Source organism: Eptesicus fuscus, chromosome 4 (assembly GCF_027574615.1).
Source record: "Eptesicus fuscus isolate TK198812 chromosome 4, DD_ASM_mEF_20220401, whole genome shotgun sequence".
Classification (NCBI taxonomy): Eukaryota; Metazoa; Chordata; class Mammalia; order Chiroptera; family Vespertilionidae; genus Eptesicus; species Eptesicus fuscus.
Window position 1 is genome coordinate 35,204,909 of NC_072476.1, and position 24,129 is coordinate 35,229,037.

Consider the following 24,129-nt stretch of genomic DNA (forward strand, 5'->3'; position numbering starts at 1 on the left):
TTCTGAGCCACTGAATAAGAAATGTTGATCATCTCAAAAGAAGAAAAATGTATTTAAAAATTTAGGACCCAGCAATTTGTTTTTGTTCATAAGTTTCCATAATTATTCTGAGTTCAGAGGAAAACTTTAATGCGCTGAAACAAAAATTTGGTGAGTACAGATTGGCTTCTAAAGTAACTGAACCGTTTACTTCATTATTGATCTAAAAAAGAATTGAACTGAAAAAGGAATTCTATACCTAATATGGTTTACAGTAGTGAATGAGTATACCAGGACAAAAAGGGGGGAGGACTTTTGTTCTATGATACCTAAATGTGTAAAATTAAGTGTAAGAAAAAGAACCAATTGTCATAGAGAATTGGAAAATATGTATCGAAAGCATGCTGCTAATTATATAGATTTTAGCAGATGGCTGCTTTCATGTTATTTGGTCTGAGACCCCTTATTCACTCTCTTTTCTACAATGGGCATTCCTCTAAAGCTTCCCTGCAGTAGGTATTTCCTATGATGAAGTCCCAGGGAATGTTTCCAGAGGGAATAAAATAAACATCTGCCTATAGTTCTTCAGTATTTCCATTGTAAGACAAATGTATTAGGATTGATATCTTTAAAAAATACCCATACCAGAGATTACGAGACTATATACAACACTTTTATATTTCATATATAATATTGCAATTTGTATTTTATTTATTTTAGTCGCCCTCTACTTAGTCTTAGAAATATAAGATTATGGAGAGATTAACTGGGGAACTTATATGCATATATGTATAGCACATGGGTACGAAAAATAGTGTGGTGAAGGCCTGGGAGGGGTGGGTGTTGGAATGGAGGGGGTCAGTGGGGAAAATAAAAGGAGGGCCATCTGTAATATTTTCAACAATAATGATAAATTTTAAAAGAAAAGAAATAAATTATTATGAATTCTAGAAATATATTCAAAGTGTTTAAGATACTTTTTATAAGTATTATAGGGCTTTTATATATGTATCTAATTTGCCATCAAGAAAAATTTAGTTTGAAATTTTTCTATTTTAATATTTTACATTTGAAGTCATTGAGACTTTGAAAGTATTCTGAACATACAGCTGCTTGCCACGTGTGAGTTCAGCTTGTGACTATCCACATAAGATACCATTTATTAATTATCCATATAAATTTGTTACATACACATCAAACATGCCAATTTTATTTCACTCTTTATGGGTAGATTTCAAAGCCTCATTGTCATTCCAAAAGAGTATGCACGTATGAACAAAGAAATTATTCCATATGTGTAATAATACCACATCGTGTCTAAATATAACATTCTTAAATACTTCAAATTTGCCTCTAATTAATCTTGAATGGTAATAAAAAATTTCTGCGTGCAAAACAATTATACTTTTTAAAAAAATTATTATTGATTTCAGAGAGAAAGGGAGAGGGAGAGAAAGATAGAAACATCAATGATGAGAGAGAATCATGATTGGCTGCTTCGTGCACAGCCCCTCCTGGGGATTGAGCCTGCAACCCAGGCATGTGCCCTGACCGGGAATTGAACTGTGACCTCCTAGTTCATAGATCTATTCTCAACCACTGAGCCACACCGGCGGGCAAAACAATTATACATTTTAGGTATCTCTTTAGTGCTTGTATCTTCCTGAAAATGAAGATTACAGTCAATCCCTTTTGAATCTACTAGATATGTAATGCAAATATATTTATATCATTTACCAAATAAATCATACCATCTGCAAGTTAACCCATCCAAAATGCACAGCGTTTGTGGTTGCTGTGGTTGAGTTGATGAAATTAACTGTTATTTAGAGCATTGATGTGGTGTGGTCTGGTGGATAGTATAAGAATGAAGTCTTATCTCAGAAACGTTCTTTGTGCCGCCACTGCCTAGTAACCATGTGACTTGGAGAACTCACAGCCTTTCTTTGTGTCTTGTTTGTTCCCCTGACAATGGCTATCCCAGGCTGTGTTTGGAGTGTATTTAAGGAACGTAGGAAAAAGTTACATGAACCTATTTCTGGGCTTGTTTCTGCAGATGTTGATGAGTGTGACGGGAACCACAGGTGCCAGCATGGCTGCCAGAACATCCTGGGAGGCTACCGGTGCGGCTGCCCTCAGGGGTACATTCAGCACTACCAGTGGAACCAGTGTGTTGGTGAGCATTCACTCCTTACATAGCGTCTGCTTTTCTGGCCGTAAAGTATCTTTAAGTAAAATGATCAAATAATAAAGGTTGCTGTTTCTATGAAGCCTTGGAATCCTAGAACTTAAAAAAAAACAGTGCTTAGGACTGATCCATTATTCTAGTCTTTATACTTGTGTATATTTGAAAATACCCACAATGAGAGTATGGTTTTAAGCACCTGAACAGTAATGCAACTGGAGCTTTTATAAAAATGTTAATGTTCTGCTAGATGTAAGTTTAAGTTTCTGAAGATGGTGTCAAGAATCATCATTTTCATTTGCCATGGTCAGGGTCTTTTTATCCCCCTCAGACAAATCTAAAGGAATTCAGATCAACTTAATGAGGATCGTCCATCTGAGCTGTCCCGTTACATAGATGTAATGAAGGAGCTGAATTGTTTTAAGGTAGAAATAGTACCTAGTTACAGCAAATCCCATTAAAACACTCCTGACAGAAGTGTTTGTAAAATCAAATTAGTAGGCACTCTGCTCCGTTTCTTGCATTGATAATAGTTGTGGAAACTCTCCTTTTAAGGAGAGGAGTTTGATCAAAGAGAATACCGTTCTCTGAGTAACCACCTAACTTGCCCCGCCTAACTTCTTGGTTCCATTTGAATGCACTTCATAGACATAACGGAGCAGAAAGGAGGACAGTGGTCCTGCAGGGGAATGGCAGGGTGCTTCCTCTTTCTCTGCAGTGATTTCAGTTACCCTACATGGACTTCAGAGAGTTAACTGGGCTCGAGCTACCCGTTCAGTTAATCTGATTTTATCCTTTATGGTCTTCTCACAAGAGATTTCAAATGACATTTTAGTGAATTAAGAAAAAAGCCGAAACTGGTTTGGCTCAGTGGATAGAGCGTCGGCCTGCGGACTCAAGGGTCCCGGGTTCGATTCTGGTCAAGGGCATGTACCTTGGTTGCGGGCACATCCCCAGTAGGGGGTGTGCAGGGGGCAGCTGATCGATGTTTCTCTCTCATCGATGTTTCTAGCTCTCTATCCCTCTCTCTTCCTCTCTGTAAAAAATCAATAAAATATATTTAAAAAAAAAAAAAGAAAAAAACCAAGATAAATTTCAAAGGAGAAGAACCAACTCTGAAAGTCACAACTATTCCATGGCCATGTGCCAGGTCACATCACGAATACATCCTCATGGCAAGAAATGCAAACACTATGAATGATCAAGAGGTTAAGGACAAAGTTTTAAAGGATATCAAAATGATGAGTTAGGCTGTCAACCAAAATAATCTCATAAGTGTAATTTATTTTTTCTCTTTACAGAAAAAAGAAAACAAAATATGTTGCAAAAGTCCTTATGCCCTGATATCTTGATTCATAAACAGAGGCAAAGTGTAGGCTCACTGTTCAGAATATAGAGAACGGTACTTTTTTACATAGCTATTAAAACAGTGTAAAACAATTTTATTATATTGTGTTGTTCACAACATATGATGTCTAATACTTTATTTAGTAAATAAAATGGACTTCTTGGTTAATTCCATGAAACTAAATGCAAAAGAATGATCCTCTGATATTTCACGTGTCAGCTTATATAGAATTCTTTTTACGGCAGTCATAAATAGAAATAGGATTATGTGTGAATATGAACTCAATTTCCAAGTTTTTAAGTTTCCTGAAGTTTCTGTCTGTAAACATCTAGTGCAAATATAGCTACAGAGGCTTTTACTAAATCTGGTCTGACTTAAAATCAAGACTGTGTGGTATATCCCAGGTCCCCTTTGTGGGTTCTCCTGGAGTGAGCACCTCAGCAAGGCAGTCAGTCACCCCAGAACATCTCACAATGGAGTCCAGCCAGAAGCCCGTGTGCCTTCTAATCGGGAGGGACCCTCTGGACAAAAGGATAAATGTTTTCAAAGATGAGTCCAAAACTAAAGACACATAAGCAGATATCCCCAACTCTAAGTATTCTTTTGTGAGCTTGCTCTGCTAAAATGGGCACCTGTAAGTGTAAAAATCTATATGTAAAAATCTATATCTTGCCTGAGTGAGCAAGAGGCAACAGGCATTTATTTGAAAGGTTCTAGATTTTTCTGTGCAGGGTTGAGGAACCCAGCTGGTCTCTAATAAAATTGCAGACTTTCTTGCCTTGAATCCGCATAACACAGTTGGAATTTTAACTGAAATACATAACAAGAATAGAATTATACAGCCCATCGGGAACTAATAAAAGCAACAAGAATTATGACAAAATGCAAATTAAAAGGCACAAATCATTTTTATTTGTCACTGTGTGTGTGAATATCTTCATTCATATGACTGAGGAGATAGAGAATGAAGTCTTTCAGAAAGATTTATCTGAGATCTCCTGGTAAAGGAACAAAACTGCTAGTTAATGCATCAGATTATTTAAATACTGTTAAATTGAAAACCTACGGTGTTGTTAATACTACTTTCAATTTGAGAAAAATGGCAGTTCTTGCCCTGGCCGGTGTAGCTTAGTTGGTTGGACATTGTTTTGTGCACCCAGGGGTTACTGTTCGATTCAGATCATGGGGTGTGCAGGAGGCAGCTGATTGATGTTTTGCTCTCACATCAATATTTCTCTCTCTCTCCTCCTGTCCCTTCCTTTCTCTCTAAAAATTTTTATAAAAGAAAGAAAGATGACAGTTCTCTGTAAGTGTTAATATTGACAACAGCTTTTAATTCAAAGGAAAAATTTGAGAAGTTTCCAGCCAGTTACCTCAGGACATTTATCCCACTGTGGTGCATAGATTATACAGATGTAGGTAACATTCTCAAATATTTGCAAGCATTACAATTATTCAGAATTGAAAATAAGTGAATATTATTAACATTTGCATATGAAGAAAAATTATGTCTTAATATATGAAGCTTTTAGTTATTTAGTGTTAGTAACTTCCAGTTGCTTCTGTGCCCTTTCAAAATAATTTGAACATAGCTTGATGAGGCTTGAATCAACTCAAAATATTTCTCACACAGGAACACATTTTAAAAGTCAGATTACGTAAGTCTATAAAATTATACTATGATGTACATTTATAGCATATAAACATGAAATATATCATGGTGCTTCCAAAAATATTATATATTTAAATTTTTTCTTGTCATTGGTATGTTAAAATGAAATTTATTAAATTATTCAGTTTTTCCTGGTACATTTTCTACTTAACACAATGTCTAATACTATATTCATACAAAGATCATTTTGTTAAATTGTAACCTAATTTACATTCTCCATCAGGAGAGAAATGGTGCATATAAATGTCCGATTTAATTATAAAATCAGAGGAGCCTTTGTGGCAGAAATAAAATGGCAGTTATATTTATGTCACAGGTAGCTTCATTATTATGAATTTATTTCTGTATCTCCTCCCCATGAAATGAAGGCTAAGAATTGGTACATATTAGGTAATCATAGCAGATTTTATATCCAGTGATTAAGAATTATACATTTGGCGGTCTGATTCAACTCTGAAACTATAATCATGATACAAAAATGTACCTAATAACATCTACCCTCTCAGTAACCTCTGTGCCGTACTTAATGGAGTTTAATTTCCTGTCTGAGAGGCCTCTTCGCTGAGACGCCATCTGCGTCTTCCATAACCTCCCTGAGCCATGCCGCTCTGCCCTTCCCTCTGCCTGTTGTGTTCCAGGCGCACACGCTCTTGCAAATGGGCTCATTTCCCCACATGGCCTGAAACATGTACTTACCACATATTAGGTAAACAGACACACTGCGCTCCACTGGAGTCACACCTCCCACAGGACAGATGTGACTTATGCCCAGGGTGAAATCTGAATTATAATAAACTCCGAAGGTGTCCAGCCACGTGCTGTATACCAACCAGACAGCTGAGAGCTAAGTTAAGTTGTAGTCTCCAAATTTAAAAGCGCACTCTTTGGATTTGTAAAAATGATAAATGCAACTGAAGGTATAACAGAATTATCCTGCTGTCAGGCATTTAAAGTATTCATGTTAGTCATTAAGCCAGGAAAGTCGGTGTCAGCTGATGCTGGATGCAGACAGCCTCAGAAGGCACAGTCTGCACCTAAGGGGTTCTCACGCAGGTAAACGTTGATTGTTGATTCAATAGACCCAGTTAAATAATGTGTATTTCAAGTATTTTCACTTAGGTTATTTAGATTTTTATATGTTTTCTCCATCTACAGTATAATGAAGGCTTTGGGAATTGCTGGGAGAATGGACACAAATACAGATACAGATGTAGGCTTTTTAACATGGAGATATAATTCACATAACCATAAGATTCATCTTTTTGAAGTGTACAGTTCATGGTTTTTAGTATGTCCTCACAAGAGGATGCCACCAGCACCACCACAGCATTTTCAGCACCCCGAAGAGTTCATCCCCATTAGTATGGTTCTTCATTTCAGGCTCCCACGGGCCTCACCATGAGTAATCTGCTGTCCCTGTGAATCCGTCCGTCTGAGGTGTGGACTGGTGAACCATCCTGCTGTTAAGAAAATAGAAGAGTGATGCTGTAGGCAAACTGCAAATACCTGTCCCAAAGCATTGCCAGCAGATTCATAAACAGCACAAGCAGTATATAAAAGTGTTGGGTAATTTCCTGGCTAGTTTGGCTCAGTGGATAGAGCATCCGCCCACGGACAGAAGAGTCCCGGGTTCAGTTCCAGTCAAGGGCACATACCTTGGTTGCAGGCTTGATCCAGTGCAGGAGGCAACCAATTGATGTGTCTCTCTTACATCGATGTTTCTCTCAGTCTCTTCCCCTCTCTTCCCTCTCTCTCAAAATCAGTAGAAAAATATCCTCGGGTAAGGATTAACAACAACAAAAAAGTGTTGAGCAAGGTTTTTTACAGCTATAATTTAGGAGAATTTGTTGGATTTTGGCATTTTATTATTTTATTTTCACATACTTTGCAAGTCAGCCATAGGACTGAATGTTTTTTAAATGCTGTTGTAGAGTTCTTTCTACTGTGAAATCACAGGTTCTTTGAGACTCGGGCCCTCCTCTGTGTCACCGCCACCTTCCCCAGGTCACATTTTCTTACTTTGTGTTCATAGACGAGAATGAATGCTCCAATCCGAATGCCTGTGGCTCTGCTTCCTGCTACAACACCCTGGGGAGTTACAAGTGTGCCTGCCCCTCCGGGTTCTCCTTTGACCAGTTCTCCAGTGCCTGCCACGACGTGAATGAGTGCTCATCCTCCAAGAACCCATGCAATTATGGCTGCTCCAACACGGAGGGGGGTTACCTCTGTGGCTGCCCGCCTGGGTACTACAGAGTGGGACAGGGGTAAGGCCATCATCCTTCCGCACACAGGAAAGCAAGGGTGGTCCAACAGGGTGGGTCCAACTCGGGTTTCCTCCCTGAGTTCAGGCATTCAAGCTGCCTGGCACTGCCGGGAAGTGAATGGTGATTAGCAGCTCAAGAGACAAAAGCATTGGTCACTTAGGATATAGGAGGGAGAAGCACTAAGAAGGCATATGGATTATATCCATGTTGCAGGATTCCCTCCCGTGTGATGTGCATAAGACTTGAATTTGTAAACAAATAGCACTTTCTTGCCCCGCATAAAGGCCTGAATTGATTCAGTCGGGTCCCTCAAGGCCAGAGACTTGCAGATATTTTAAAATGCAGCTTCCATGTTGCTGCAGACACCTGGGTTGTGAGGCACAAGTGCAAATGGCTTCTCTTAGATTTTTCTATGAATTTTGACAGGTGCCAGTCTAGTGGCTCCTGAGGAAGGAGTGTGTCCCTCTCTTTGTTCATCAGGCTTTCTAGTCTTGCCCATGGAAGACCTGCCTCATTGGTGTGGCACTGCTCAGCGCCAGGCTGGCTCCACAGGGCTGCGTTTCCTCCAGCCAATCACGCGTCCCCAAGTGCAACCTCTCAAGCCCTGTGGGCTGGGGCTGAGGTGCTGGCCACCTGCCTCCTTCCATCAAGGCAGCCTGTGCTCAACAGCACGGAAGGTGGGAACTGAGGAGTCGCTCAGGGTCCTCTTCCTCAGAAACTGCAGAGTATGAGACAGGCACCGAGGGGGGTGACTCATCTGTCCACCATGGTTACATCATAATGCTTCAAACAGAAGGCGCGGTCTAGACATTGACTCTCACTGACTCAAATAGGACTTGAGAAATCTCAGTCATTACAGCAGAGAGTTTTGTTGTGAGCAGGACTTCTCTTAGCACTCTCTTGGAACTTCATACTCTGCTTTTGCTTTCCCCAGTTAACTGTACTCAAGTGCTTCATCCAATTGGGATTAAAAATTGGCGATGCCGCCTAAGGAAATGAAAACATTAATCTGAAAAGATATAGGTACCTCTGTGCTCATTGCATCACTATTTACAATAGCCAAGATACGGAAACAACCTAGATGTTCATTGATAGGTGAATGGATAAAAAAGATGTGGTACACATACACAGTGGAACATTGTGCAGAACAAAATGTTGTCATTTGTGACTACATGAATGGACCTAGAGGGTATTATGTTAAGTAAGATAAGTCAGACAGAGAAAGAAAAATAATATGTGTTTTCATTTATATGTGAAATCTAAACAACAACAAACACAGACTCACAGAAATAGAGACCAAAGGATGGTTGCCAGAGGGGAGGGAGATGGGGGGATTGCTGAAAAGGATGAATGGGAATACAGTCAATAATATTGTGGTAAGTTTGTATGATGACTGATTACTACTAGAATTAATGGGGTGGTCACATTGTAAGGTATACAAATGCTGAATCACTATATTGTACACCTGAGACTAATATAACTAGTATAATTTTTATACCAACTGTGCTTAAGTTTAAAAGGTGTATTAAAGAAAAACATTGGAGGAAGCTTAGGACTAACTCTCAGAATTTTGCTGTTCAAAATAAGGGAAAATCTTGTGTATGAAGTGTTAAAGAAAAGAGCTACAGAGACTATTAGGTTTTTATTGTATGAGCTTAGATTTTGCTTTGTTGGTGTGTGTTTTTCTGAAAAGTCTTTGCTCTACCACTGGAAAGCTATAGTCAAAGTTAAGGATAAAATCTAACAATTCCTTGCTTCTTGTTGCAAATAGCCACTGTGTCTCAGGAATGGGATTTAACAAAGGGCAGTACCTGCCGATGGACACAGAGGTGGATGAGGAAAATGCTCTGTCCCCGGAAGCCTGTTATGAGTGCAAAATCAACGGCTACTCTAAGAAAGATGGCAGACAGAAGAGAAGTGTTCATGAGCCCGAACCCTCTGCTGTGAGTAAATCTCACTTTTGTTTTGTATCAGATTTTATCCATATGGAGTCACCTTTATGTATATTATGCAGTAAACCTTTATGTACTCAGTGAAGCTAGAATTAGCTTGAAACTTAATGGCTAAATTAATGGACTCAACATAGCAGAGACAAGTAAATAAAATAAGTTGATTTTTAGCTCAAAACACAAGGACGGGGAGGTGGGGAAAGACTTTAATATTCACCGTTTCAGTCCTATGTTTTCCTTTTTTATTTATGCCAAAGGGAATAAGATGCCCACCTAGAAATACCTATTTGAAATGATTCAAAAAATTACTTTAAATGTGCCCAGTTCTGTTTTATGCATTTGTAGTAAAGTAGGCTGATTTTCATTTTCAGTAGTTAAGCCAAGTAGATCTCATATTTTGTGGCATTTGTAAGTTGGATGTTCCTCCCATGAAATGATATCTCCAAATAACTCGTAGTTTGTAAAGAACAAAGATCTAAATTGCCTGCTGCTGATGTTTGTTGGTCATAAATGGCCTTTAGCAGAGACGCTTGAGGGGTGGGCTACAGGCTGCCTGATTTTGACTATGTCCCCTGGCCCTCCCACTTGTTACCGATGTCACATGGGGCATGTTTACCTAACCTCTCTCTGTCTCAACTTTTTCACCTATAAAATGGCAATAAAAATACTGCTGAAGGATGATGGGAGGATTGATTGAGTTGATACAGTAAAGTGCTTAGAATGGTACCTGGCATGTATATTACACTTGTTCAGTGAATCTCACTCATAATATCTAGAAATGTTGATGATTTTCCCTAAGATCAGGGATAGCACCACCCCCTTCAGTGAATGTTACTGAGAAATTCCTCCACCAAAAACAGCTAACTGGCTGTGTGAACTGGGCAACTTGCTTCCGTTTTCTGGGCCTCAGAAACTTTCTTTATCTATAAAACGAGATTTTTCTAGCCAAAAGGTCTATGATTCTACTTTATAATAATAAGTAGGCCAGTGCTACATCTACCTTAAATAGACTAAGGTACCTCACTGATTAAATATGATGATTGAGATTGTCATCAAATCCAGAAATTCTCTCTGTGAAACCTTCCCAATTTGGGACTTGGGATGCAAGTCTGTCTGAACACTGATGGGCACTCGGAGCCATTATAGCCAACAGGTGCCCAATCAAACCATTGGTTGTTGTTTGGTTGTTTGTTTGTTTGTTTTTGTTTCATTATTTATTTTAATAAGATAACGTTCTCAAACCTCCCATCCTTCTGATCAAGTAGGACTTGGTTTATCTGGTCCCTGCCCCCCTGGCTTTTACCAGAGCTGATTCAAACCTGAGCCCCGAGGACTGCAGTTCCCTCCCTATGCACCAGGGGATCTTAGCAAACACGCTCCCGCACTCTGCTTGTGCGTTGTGGGCCTTACAAACCAAGCCAAGCCTTCCGAGTGCAGATTCCTCTGGGGACAGTCCCTGCTGGTGGATAACAGCTGCACTTCTTTTGACCCCAGCAAGAAAAAAAAAAAAAAAGCAATTATTTTCTAAATTATCTTTATTATTAAGAAGCATGATATTCCATAAACTCATCAGAAAAACTTGAAATGTGAATGCCGTCTGTAAGCTCAGCCCTGTAACTTCACCTGGTTATGGCCCAGAGCTTTACACGACACACACTGTGGAATGGACCTTCGCTTCCAGCCCACGTGAAGCTACAGTCACCTCCTTCCCAAGCACTTCTCCTAAGGAAAGTGCAGAAAAGGGGAGCAATAGGTTGTCGCTGTGGCTGCAGCCCCAGCAGCCAGTCCCCCTCTGGGTCCTCTCCTGTGCTACGGATGCTCCTCCCACTTCGTTTCCTGCTTTTTCTTCAGGTTGAACAGATCAGCCTGGAGAGTGTGGACATGGACAGCCCCATGAGAATGAAGTTCAACCTCTCCGGCCTTGGCTCTAAGGAGCACATCCTGGAACTCATGCCCGCCATCGAGCCCCTCAACAACCACATCCGCTATGTCATCTCCCAAGGGAACGACGATGGCATCTTCCGCATCCACCAAAGGAACGGGCTCAGCTACTTGCACACGGCCAAGAGGAAGCCGGTGCCTGGCACGTACACACTGGAAATCACGAGCATCCCTCTCTACAAGAAGAAGGAGCTTAAGAAACTGGAAGACAGCAATGAGGATGACTACCTCCTAGGGGAACTCGGGGAGGCTCTCAGAATGAGGCTGCAGATTCAACTCTATTAACACTTGCAGACTTGGTTCCAGGCTCAAATCCCTGCACAGCCAGCCTTCAGAAGCCTTTGAGAATCAATGACTAATTTTAAGGAGGAAAAAAAGACAACTTTTGTTTCTTTCCTCCCTGTCTCAGCTTCAGAATGTTGACCCTCACAGGGTGGGATAATTTAGACTCTGGTGTGGCCAAAGATTTGAGTACAAAGGCAACCGTGGTTACTGTATTTTTTATATAACTTCACTTTAAAATATATTAAAAAAAAAAACACAAAACTAAATGTTCAAGAGATCAGCATATGGCACTAAATGCACAAAAATAATGTGAGCTTTTTTTTCCTGTTAGCAGTCTGTAACACTTTGGGTATTTTGCTATAGTTGCTAATTAAAAAAAAATATAGATGTTTATTTATTTTTAATGCAGTAATATATGGAGAAATGAACAAACTATGTAAACAAAAAGGGAAACTCACTTGTTTTTCTTTAGATTTATAAATTTGAGCTATTTCTTTTAGAGGTGCTTTTTAAAAATTCAGTAGATTCAAGAGATGTTTCCTTTGGTTTTCTGCCAGTCGTCCAACTGGTACACATCTGATTATCTTAAAGAAAGCCTCGCAGAGCTGAATGGGCGGTGTAATCAATAATTTAGAAGACGGAAGTGTCATTAGCTCCTTTACGAAGGAGATCAAAGCCAGAGCAGCTCATTGTGACGATATTTCACATCACCAGACACACCAGGCAATGAAGATGAAGCACAACACTGTAGCAAAATACCTTGACTGCTTGTGAGACCAGTAGCGTTGCAGGCCAAACCGTACTGTATTTCCTTCTCATAACCTCAAGGAAGCACATGTGCTCCCCACAACACCTCATTCGTACCCAGGGTGTGCTGCGTACTTGTGGTACTTAGGCAGCTCAAGAACTGCCGTTCCTTTGAAAAGGAACACCTGGCATTCTGTAGTGTTTGGTGCTGTCTTAGATTAATGGTGCATTTATTATGTTCAAGCTATTCCAGGATTGCCATATGTGCAAACAAATCATGCAGTACAGCCAAGGAATATATGTTGTTTTTTTAAAATCCATTTTTTTTAGAATTTTCATTAATACTGTAGTTATACACCATATGCCTCGTTTTATCATAGCCTATTGTGTATGAAAGATGTTTGTACAATGAATTGATTTTTAGTTTGCTTTAGTCATTTAAAAAGATATTGTACCAGAATGTGCTATAATAAGAGTACGTCTCCCATGTTCTTCTCAACCCAAGAACCTGTCCCTGGACCAGTGACCAAACCTCATATGTGAAATGGCCAAAGCTCATGCAGGCTCTGGGTTGTTCCTCTCACACCTGTGCTGACCAAAGATTAGTCACCAGTTATATCCAGTTTGGGGTTCTTTTGTTTTGTTTTAATAAAAAAAAAAAAAAAAGAAACAGTGTAAATTTGTAATCAAGTGTTTGTGAGGAAAAACTTATGGTTTTGGGTCTTGTTTGTTTTTGTAGGTCTATGTATCAGATATGACACTTTTCTTGCAATAAAGCTTATTTTGGGGTAGTTTTCTGATTGAGAGTTTTATGGGACTATGACCCCTGCTGTTTTTGTGGGAGTGGCCAGGGGCTTGGCTTTATGGGGACCTGTATGAAAGAAAGTACCAGAAGGCAAGTGAGGCCCATTTATAGGAAGACAAGGGAAGGTTGTCAAATCTGGGACACAAGTTAGCAGCAGTGTTCAACCGACCAGTACCACGTAAAGTCGCATTCAAATAGAAGGACACAATCGGGCCAGTTAGCTGTTCACTTCCAAACAGAGTCGAAGCCTCCTAGGACTTACCTTCTAAGACCTCAGAATTTCTCCACTTCATCCTCACACGCGCTTTGAGTACCATTGTGTTAAAGCACCCTAAACCACCTGTGGGGAAGTCAAACATTCCCTCAGAGAGCCTTTCTTTTCTGGCTTTTCCTGAGCTGGAGTTGTTAAGCAAAAGTACGTAGGCGTACAGCAGGCCCAAAGGTATCTTCACCCTGAATCATCCAAAGTGTCCTATCTCTTGCAGTGTCACCCACTTTTCCTCAGCGGAGAAGTGGCTAGAGATGACACGTTATTTAACACAAACTCTCTTCTGATTCACTGTTGAAATGGGTACAGGGACGTTTTGGAAGTTAATTCGATATCAGGTTTGAGAATTTGTGTGGTTAAATATTTCATCTAAGGAATAAGAAAACAAAGATTCTAACTGATCTTAATGCTGTTCTTTGCCAATCAGAAATTAGCTGCATGGAGCAAGGAAAATATGTATTTGCCTCGGGGCATCCTTTAAAACTTAACATGCATATTCTGTTTCATCTGGCATCTATTATTGGTACAGCATGAGCGCTGTAATATGAAATTACCTGGAACCAAACTTCTCTAACGCTGAATGTTGAGAGGCAACAGTCCCGGGTTAGCTTTAACTTGCTTTTGAGGCCACTTAAGAATCCACACTGTTAGGTGCTTTACACAGAAAACATAAAAGACCATCAGAGGATTTACACAGAAGAATGTACTAGGGAATGACTAGTCCAAGATGCCCCTTCACGGAAGAACCTTCTCAGGCATCTCTGGTAATTGCGATTATAGTGTGAGCACTGACGCAGCCATGATTAATCTGTGTCTCTGGTAATTAACTGCTAATATCGTATGTACCATTTTGTCATTCTCATTCATTGTCTCCTCAGAAATTACCTCGGCTAGGTTACAAAAAACTGCACAAGAGTAAAGTATAATGTAAGCCCTGACATATAAACCAAATCCGATAGATTTTGGATTATTGCTTATTGATAAGCAATAATTTGTTCTTCAGCTGACATGAATTAGCTTTCCACTAATATTTAGGTTTGGAGCTTTTTTAAATTTGATTTTGCTGCTTATTTGTGGTAGATGAAACTTGGTCATGTTTTCACATGAGCATTGAAAATAATTCAGGGTAATATATAAGAATTTTACTCAATTCAAACATGTGCCCTTTTTCATTATCTAGGAATATCAAACAGGATCATTCATACAATCTGCCCCTTCTCAATATTCTCAGGGGTTTGTTTTGTTTTGTTCTGCATTCATTGCCTTCTTGGTTCACAGAATAAATGCTTGGGGTGGGGAGTGGGAAAAACAACTAAAATTTACAAAGCATCAGTCTACTTGAGTCTACAATTCTTTAGGTTCATATTGTTAATGCTTCAAGGGAAACAGGTCAATTCATTTGTTAAATTGAACCCTGAGGAGCTGCCAATATTTGGCCACGTTTGACCTACAAAATGGCAATTTCATTTGGTTCAATTGAATAGTTTAGAAATATTCACATTTCTCAAGAATAGAGAGAAAATTTCCCTTCTCTTTGAAAGAACCAATTTCATTCATGTCTTTCCATGCTGCTTGTGGCCCATTCTACTCCTAATTTACAGTAGTCCACAGGAGAATATACATAATTTATTCAAACAGCTACTTTCTTTCACGCTCCAAAAACTTTGGAAAGAGTCTAACACACATATTTGGGACCTTGAGGGGATTATTGGAATCTGTTTAAAGATAAAGGCAAATCCATGGAGAATGGTGAAAATACAGCACAATGTTTAGAAAAGAGAGGGGAGGGACTTTAGGAATCTACTTCTGGAGACTGGAAAGATGGGGATTCATGAACACCCCAGAGAACATAAGGGGGGCAGCGTATTTGCAACTCAGCCAGCCTGAAGTCTCTGGTTTCTTTTCTTTTTCAGCATGATTGCTTTCTCAAATAAATACAAAGCCACAGTTACCTTCCTTAATAAGGAATATGTGTTTCTAAGCCTAGTTTTCCTTGAAAATCCGTTACATGTACAGAGCAGTGGGTCTCCTGAAATACAATGTACAGTTCATTAAAACTGCAGCATTTTAACTTCTGGGGCAGTATCACCTTGGAAGTAAAAGAAAGAAAATGTCTGTGGGGGGTGGGACAGGCTTACTGCGCAGCCTGAGAGCCTCTTCACTTTTTCTTTTTAATATGTGTTTTGTTTTGTTTTGTTTTGTTTTTATTTTAGAGAGAGGAAGGGAGAGGGAGAGATTGAAGCATAAATGATGACAATCATTGATCGGCTGCCTCCTGCACATCCCCAACTAGGGATCAAACCTGCAACCCAGGCTTGTGCCCTGACCGGCAATTGCACTGTGACCTCCTGGTTCATAGGTAGACCCTCTACCATGCGGGCTGGGCATCACCACCCACTTTCGGATGCACAGTGGGTAGCAGTTTTCCAGGTGTCCTGGTGGAATGCTCATGGCACTTTTTTCAGTTATGAATATCCAATTAGTTGTAAATAAAAGAGGAGAAAAAAAGGGAACAATTCAGGCTGCCATGATGCTGATGTCACTGGGCAGACCTGTGTTTGAATCTGTCCCCGCAGTCAAGCTACATGACCTCCCTGAGCCTTGGTTTCTCTTCCAGGCTTATGTTCCCCTACAGTGTGTTTGAGAGGATTAAGCGAGTTAGCACAGGCCATGCTGTCAGCATTAGGGCCAGCCCAGCCCACAAAGCACTCTTCCTTCTCCCCCTCTATCACTATAATCACCAGTAGGAGAGTAAGCCCTCATCCTCACACAAAGCTCTTTCCTATGCTTGGCCCTGAAACTGACCTTCTCTCTGAATTGCAGGACCGCATTCAGATAAATAGCATCCAGGCCATTTCTCCTGCGTGGTCAGCACCTCCAGGGACTCTGGAAGTCCTGGTATGGTCTTGAGCCTTTACAATCTCCACCGTGCTCGTCACTGACTACAGGCGTGGGCTGCCATCCTGGAAGCCCATGCCACAAACCCAGCCAGAGCCCTCACATCCACAGACACCCCCCCAGCCCCAGGAAACCAAACCTGAAGGAGAACACAGACATCTGATTTAGTGTCATTGAATGTCAGAGCCAGAGAAGCCTTTAGAAACCAACATATATTGACCAGTGAGGAAACTGAGTCCCAGAGCTATAACCCGGCTAACTACACTGCTGGTTTCCACCGAGGTGAGACCAAAGCCCTGGTGGCCTGGTTGTAGTCTGGTGCTAGTCATATTTCCACTACATGGTAAGCCTATTTGGATCTCTTTTAAACCCTGAGGATATGGGCCAGTTCCCATGGTTTTGGCTCACATTGAATCCAAAAATGTTTTCCAAGCAGGCTTCAAGCTCTGCTTTTGGTTTTGTCTACCCCACCCTCTGTGTAACTGCTCCCAACCGCCTATAGACCAGAGATTTGTGTACACAGGAGAATGCCAAGACACTGGCTGCCGCAGAGAAGACCCCACCTACATCCTATAGCTCTCTAAAAGCACATTAGAGATTTGGTTCTCAAAGGGTTAAACGTTTTATTTAAACCAGACCTTCAAAACTTTAAAAACACATACACATTTGTTTTACCAAGAATGCTTAAGGAAAGTACACTGGTTGCTTGTGTTGCTTAATTGTCTTTTTTTTCCCCCCTTTTCCTGTGAGCCTAAAAAAGATATTACTACTAGATTAAATTGGCTTACTTTTGAAATAGCCACGAACCAAGAGCTCACATTAGTCACTCTGTTAGAGCTGCAGATGAAATGTCAGGATGTAGTGTAGACATTTTCCAAAGGAAAACAGGAAAATGCTTTACATGATTTTTAGAGCAAACCATAGGGAAAGTTAATATTAATAGCCTTCCCCAGACAACTACTGCTACATGTATGAGTTCCACTAATGAAATAGCAGGAGAGGCTGTGAATGGCCAATTCCTGAAAATGTGTCAGAAAAGCAGCCCTAGGCCTGCATAATCTGCCTGCGTTTCCACTCCTGGTCTACCTCCTGCCTCCGGCTCTGTCTGACCTCAGCACCCCTGGACTGAGGAAGCCTGTTCATGCCGAAGCCGACTATAACTTGGGTTTGTGACATGAGAAGACCCCAATCCAAAGCTGGGCTGAAGACGCTGTTCCTTCTATAGTGTGGTGGATGAGAGAAGAGGCCCAATAACTTCTCTTCTTAGAAGGAGATTACACAGTTCTCGTTTTTGAAACAAACTGACTACATGAATATTTGTTGGCTATCTATTACCCAATCCTAAAAAGATTTTCCCTGCAAAAACTTACAGTCAACTCAAAGAAACAGGATAACCACATCAAATGATAAAATGGTATATGGTTAAGGACCATAGGGAATATCTCAGACAAATGGCCCAGACTTTGCCTTGCAAAAGGGAGAGGCCATTGAAATGTAGAGATACTGGACACAGTCTCTTGGAGATGGTGGGAGATGAGCTGGATCTTGTACAATGAGGTACATTGGGAAACAAGGCAGAGAGTAGGAAGGACTTCCTGGAAGATAGAATCGCGTGAAAAAATGTTGGGACTTGAATGATGGTACCATGAAGTACAAAAGATAAGCCCAAGTCGGTGTTGCTCAGTGATTAGAACATCGGACTGTGCACCGAAGGGTCTTTGGTTCGATTCTTAGTCAAGGACACATACCTGGGTTGCAGGTTTACTCCCTGCCCCCGGTCAGGGCACATGCAGGAAGCAATCAATCGATGTGTCTCTCTCACATTGATGTTTCTCTCTCTCTCTCCCCCTTCCCTCTCTTTCACTCTATCTAAAAAGCAATGGGGAAAATATCCTCAGGTGAGGATTAACAAAACAAACAAAAAAGACCAAAAGATTATTAGGTAGTGTGGAGCTCAGGTGTGAGGAATCCTAAAATTCAAGCTGAGCAATTTGGACTTTATCCTGTTGTCAATAGCTAATGAGGGGTCATTGGTGTATGGATAAGAGCTGAAGAAGAAAAGAAGACCTAGAACCAAGCCCTGGGAGACTCATACCTAGAAACAGAATAGGAATAGCTGTCAGCACCTCTGAAAAAAAGAGCAAGTGGAGATGTAGTAGTAAAACCAGAAGAGAGGAGTGTCAGAATGCCCAGCTAGGCTGCACTGGTTTTCCGGATGATAGTAGTCATGTTCTCGGTTTGTGGCACATCTGCTTTTTTGCATTTCCAGCATCCTTTCCCAGTTCTTTCTGTGATAACATACCAATTTTGCTTTAGGTAATGACCCAGTCACCCTGGCACACAGTCATATTAGGACTTCAAGGATCCCTACTTGCCTCCATTCTCTCCCTGGAATTTGAGTTTTGAACAGAATAATACAAGAGCAGATACCAGCTCTTGCATTCATCCGAGTAGCACCCCAATGGAACCGTCAGTCTGTTCCTGCAACCTCGATCCCAGGAGCTGATCCATTCTGCGTTCTTTCTAAGCCTGGTTCTTCAATTTTTCAAAAGTCTCCGAGCTATCCATGCAATCAGTTATTTTTATTGTCAGAACAAGCTGTTGCTTGCATCTGAAGTCTAATGTCTACCCTACTCCTAAGATTGTTGTGAGGATGAGAAGTATTGCAAATTCCAAGCATGGGGTCTACAGAATACAGGGCATGCCATAGACCAGCATCTGCTTTAATGATGCCAAGAAGGACCCCGAGTTCTCCTCAATCCCACCTCCTGAGCCATCCCTTACCACGAATAACTAAGCCAGAATGAAGTTACTCAGGATGGGCTCACTGTTCCCAAGATCTTTGCCACTTGAATTCATTATTGTTTGCATCCTCCCATCTCTCTAGTTTGGGAAAGATGGAGTTGGGCGAGGCTGTGCTGGGCTCAGTCCCAGGAAGGTAGACCACAGCCAGGCTTCTTTGTTTCCGAAGCACATGCTGGAGAAAAGCGGGGTCTGCTCTCCCAGGAGCAAGTTTTCTACATTTCACGAAGGACCAAGGAAACCTGCAATAAGAACCATTCATGATCTCCAAGGATTATGCCCAAAAGAAGGGTGGAAATAGCACAGCTAAGCAGAAGAGAAATAAATCAAATGCTGTCACTTTATGTCAACCACTTTAATTAATTAAGTTTCTTTCCATGCTGTCATCCTTTGCTTTTCCTGCAATATTCTGCTAAACTGTTCCCATGGGCTGATTGAGTACATGCATGTGAGGCTCTGTGTAGAATAAATAATTACACAAGACATTTTTGAAAGAATAAATGCATTTGGCCTAACAAAACCAATTCACATCTCAAGGAGTCAGCTTCTCCAATGCCAGTGATGTCAGCAAACTATTTCTCCAGCAACGTGGCAGTTTAATTCTTCACCCTCGTCTCCTTGGCTACACTACACACAAATGGTTTTCAGAATAGAAAGAAAAATGCTTTCCGGTGTCTGTTTTAAATTTGTTTTTATCTACTTTATGTGTCTAACTTTGTCCTTGTATTTATTTTATAGCAAAAACAAAATAGAGGAAAGATATCAACCATGTCCCTGGGAGTTTATATATCTGTAAGTTGCCTTTTGCTGTTGATAATAAAGAAAAAAAAGAGATATGTTTTATAGCATAGATCTTGTCCATAAACTACAAACATCCACTTCCCTCACTTCCTTCAAGTCTTTTTCGAGGGCTGATGAAGGGACAGTCAGTGACTGTGAGTGTCCCTCCAGGGTCCTCCTAATAGCAGCCATTTCTATGGCAAGGACTCTGGCTGCCTGATCACTCTTCAAAAGAGGAAACTGGAATCACCCTGGGATCGGAACGCCAGGATGAGCAGTTGTGTTTCTGAGACCCTGGTCCTGACTTCATCAGCTGCCACCTGACAAATCATGCCTCCTAAAATAACTTATTTGCTTGAATGCAAGGCAACTCCAAGTGTAACATAAGCTCCCATTTTCCCAATTGAATCTAAAATTTTAGGAATTGCATAAAATAGTTTTTTACTTTCTATTTATCAATTTAGTTACATACCTACTTAAAAACTGTATCACATCTAAGATAATATATTTACTTAATATATTTTTTTCTATACTCACATTTTACAAACCAATTTTATTTCAATTTCTTGCATGCATCTTTGATGTAGGTATGTTCTGAACTTTTCAAATTATTTTAAATAATTTAACACAGATTTCCCAAGCATGCTCTCTCCAGTGTCACCTAGTTTTGAGACACAGCACTTTTCATGAGGCTGTACTACAATCTTTCCCAAGCTACAAGTGCTCATTTGCATGGTTTTAGAACAGTTTATTACTTTCATTCATCCTATTGATGTATATTAAAAATATTTATAAAGAAATCACTATAATGCTTTTTAAAATTATCATTAAAAAGCTTCTTCAAAAGATGATCTGAAACTTGCAATTATGATATCATACTGCAGGAATAATTACTTCTGTGTTAAATTTATCTGCTTAACACACACACACACACACCACACACACACACACACACATCTATCACTTGACCTTTATAATAACCAAAGTTAACATTGATTGAAGTTATTCAGGACTAGAGGCCTGGTGCATGAAATTTGTGCACGGGTAGGGTCCCTAGGCCTGGCTGGTGATCAAGGCCAATCGGAGCCTTCCAGATGCCGGCCAGGGCCTCTCTTCCCCAGCTGCTGTCTGCCAGGGAAGGCATTCCTTCATTCCATGCTGCCCCCTGGTGGTCCGCGCACATCATAGCAAGCAATCGAACTCCCCGTTTCCCGGTCAAACTTCTGAGGGGGCACTTTGCATATTAGCTTTTTATATATAGATAAGACAAATTCTCCAAACCTGTACTTTATTCATAATACAGTTATTGGGTAAATACTCCATAAAATGTGAATATTTTGTAAAATTAACACATTAAGCAACACTGTGCAATATATATTTGGCCAAATACAATATCATAAGCTTAGCATTTACATACATTAATAAGCCAAAACAGTAATTAATGTAATGTTCATATGCATTAACGAGTTAACAATGAAACAGTAATTTCATAATTGGAGCTTATTAATATTATATGTTTAATGGAAAGAGGTTTTTTTGGCTAAATTGTTTTTTTACCCAATCTTAGAATCTTTGTCTTTTTAAAATAACATTTATTTTTTAATTTCTGGATATAGAAATGCTTTCTAAAATTCACTACAGAAGATTTGCAAAGTATGAGTTATGACAGGCAAGCTAATAGCACCCATAAAATGTCCACATCCTAATTCCCAGAACCTGTGAATATGATACTTTACCTGGCCCAAAAGGCTTTGCTGATGTGATTAAGGCTAAGGACCTTAAGATGGGGAAATTATCCTGAACAACTCTCCAGGTGGGCCCAATGTAAACACAAGAGTCCTGAGAGCAGAGATTATCCTACAAACTGAACGTGCATCTCTCCCCCCACCCCCAAATTCATATGTTCTAATTCTCAATGTGGTGGTGTTAGGACACAGGGTCTTTAAGAGATGACAGGTCATGAGAGTGGAGCCCTCATGTATGGGATTAGTGCCCTTACAAACCAGGCCCCAAAGAGCTTCCTCATTCCCCGCCTCCACATGAGGACACAGCAAAAAGACAGCTGTCTCTGAACCAGGAAGCAGGGCCTCACTGACACCTTGGTCTTGGACTTCCCAGCCTCCAGAACGGTGAGAGAGAGTTTTTTATAAGCCACACAGACTATGGTATTTTGTTATAGCAGCCGGAACCGACTAAAATAGTACCTTTCTGGTTGTGATCAGAGGGAGATGTGAAGACAGAAGGATCAGAGAAAAGCACTTGAAAAGGATTCAACCCATCACTGTTTGCTTTGAAGATAGGTAACAGAGGCATTATTAGTTTCCGAGAGCTGCTGTACAAAATACTGCAAGCTGTGTGGCTTAAAATAACAAAAATGTATTGCTTCACAGTTCTGGGGCCTAGAAGTCTGACATCAAGGTGTCAGTGGGGCCATGCTCCCTTTGAAATCTGTAGGGAAGGGTCCTTCCTTGCTTCTTCCTGGCATCCGGTGGTTTACCAGAAATCCGGGACATTCCTTAGTTCGCAGCTGCAGCACTCAATCTCTGCCTCCTTCATCACCGGGCTCTCCCCGCACCTGTGTTATCTCTGCGTTCCTTCTCTTATAAAGGCATCAATAGTATTGGATTAAAGGACCACTCTCCTCCAGTATGACCTCATTCTAAATTACACCTACAGTCCTGTGTGTCTTAATGATGCAAACACGTTCTGAGAAATGTGTCCCCAGGCGATTTCATCATTATGCAAACATCATTATGCGCTTACACGAACCTATACGGCAAGCCCAGTACGGTAACTGCATGGGCTGCACTTTCCTAAGGCCGGCAGTGCAGTAGGTCTGTTGGCACCAGCACCGTCACAAACACGTGTACGCCCCGACAGCTGGCTTTTCCTTTTGTAACGGTGGTGCCCGATTAGGCTTTGAATGTTTTGACTGCGGAGGCATCCACGCCAAAGCCTGCGATCTGGAACAAGCACAGAGCCAGGCGCAGGGCTAGGGAAAGAGCGGGGCCCCTCTCCACCCAGGCCCCTTTGCTTTAGAGATCTCGGTTGAGCTTGATCCTTTGGTCTATTTGCTTTTATCTCTTCCCATTCTTCAAATTCCCGCTCTTACGTTTCAAACTCATCATTCAAGAGTGGTCCCACAAAACCCTAGACCCCTACCCTGGACCCCAATAAAAGCAGGACCCCAAAACCCCTGCTTTCCAGAGCGGAATCTTTCCCCTTCTCTCTCCCCTCTCCCCCCCTCCCCCTTTCTCCCTTGACCTCGCGGTCTGCCCCATGACATCCTTTGTACACCCCAGGGCCGGTAAGTAATAAACCCTTTTCCTTCAAAGTTTCCTAATGGTGATCACTGGGAGGGCATCTTGCAATCGGAACAGAAACTGCAAGGGCGGGTCCAATTCTAACCGGTTACAAAGGGGAGACGGCCGTGGGGAGCTCACGGGGCCGCGTGCGCGCTGCCAGCCACGTGGAGCCGAGGACATTACCATCCAGAGGCGGAGCGGGCGCCCACAGGAACGCCTTCCCCGGCGTGCTTCTGACGTCCGTGACGTTACCACGGGCCCACGGACACGACTACGTTTTACGCTATGACGTCACCGCAGCTGACGCGCCTGTCGTCATAAATGCGGTTCCGCCAGGGTGTTGTTCTGTGGCGCGTGGCCGTGCTTCCAAGTAAGTGTACCTTCCCGGGTACCAGGAAGCCGGACTTCACCGAATCTTTTCGGAGGACGCAGTTCAACCCACACAGGACCGTGAGCCAGGCAGTGTGGGTGCCCCCTAGGAGCTGGAAAAGGTGAGGGAACAGCTCTCCCCTGCCCCTTCCAGAAAAGACCACAGCCCCGCCGACGCCTTACTCCAGCCCAGGGGCACCTGTGTCCGACTTCTGACCCCTCTGAACTATGGAATGGTAACTGTGTTGTTTAAGCCACCACGTTTGTAATAGTTACAGCAGCAGTAGCACAGCAGGAGGTAAGTACTCAGAATTTTATAAATAATCTTGATAAGGAAAATAGAATATTTTCAGCAAATAGCTCCGGAATAACTTGTGGACAAAAAAGGGGGCCACATACGAAACCTAACAAGCTCAAGCGAGGCCTGTATGGCGGCCTTATAAACTCAGAGACCCAAAGTAACCACACAGGATGGTCTGAAATTAAAACTTTCTGACTAAAAGCAGGCCATGGCAGGCAGTCATGTCCTAAG

At 41.3% G+C, this 24,129-nt stretch overlaps 1 protein-coding gene across 1 annotated transcript in view; it reads left to right on the top strand.

Moving 5' to 3' along the window:
• The window catches only part of FBN2 (fibrillin 2), a 265,672-nt gene extending 253,939 nt beyond the window's left edge, over nucleotides 1–11,733 (top strand). The window contains exons 62-65 of the mRNA XM_008141368.3: nucleotides 2,036–2,155; nucleotides 7,217–7,448; nucleotides 9,220–9,391; nucleotides 11,249–11,733. Of these exons, the coding sequence (XP_008139590.1) occupies nucleotides 2,036–2,155; nucleotides 7,217–7,448; nucleotides 9,220–9,391; nucleotides 11,249–11,623 (899 nt within the window). The 3' untranslated portion in view covers nucleotides 11,624–11,733. The remainder of the gene's footprint in view (nucleotides 1–2,035; nucleotides 2,156–7,216; nucleotides 7,449–9,219; nucleotides 9,392–11,248) is intronic.
• The last annotated feature ends 12,396 nt before the right edge of the window (nucleotides 11,734–24,129 follow it).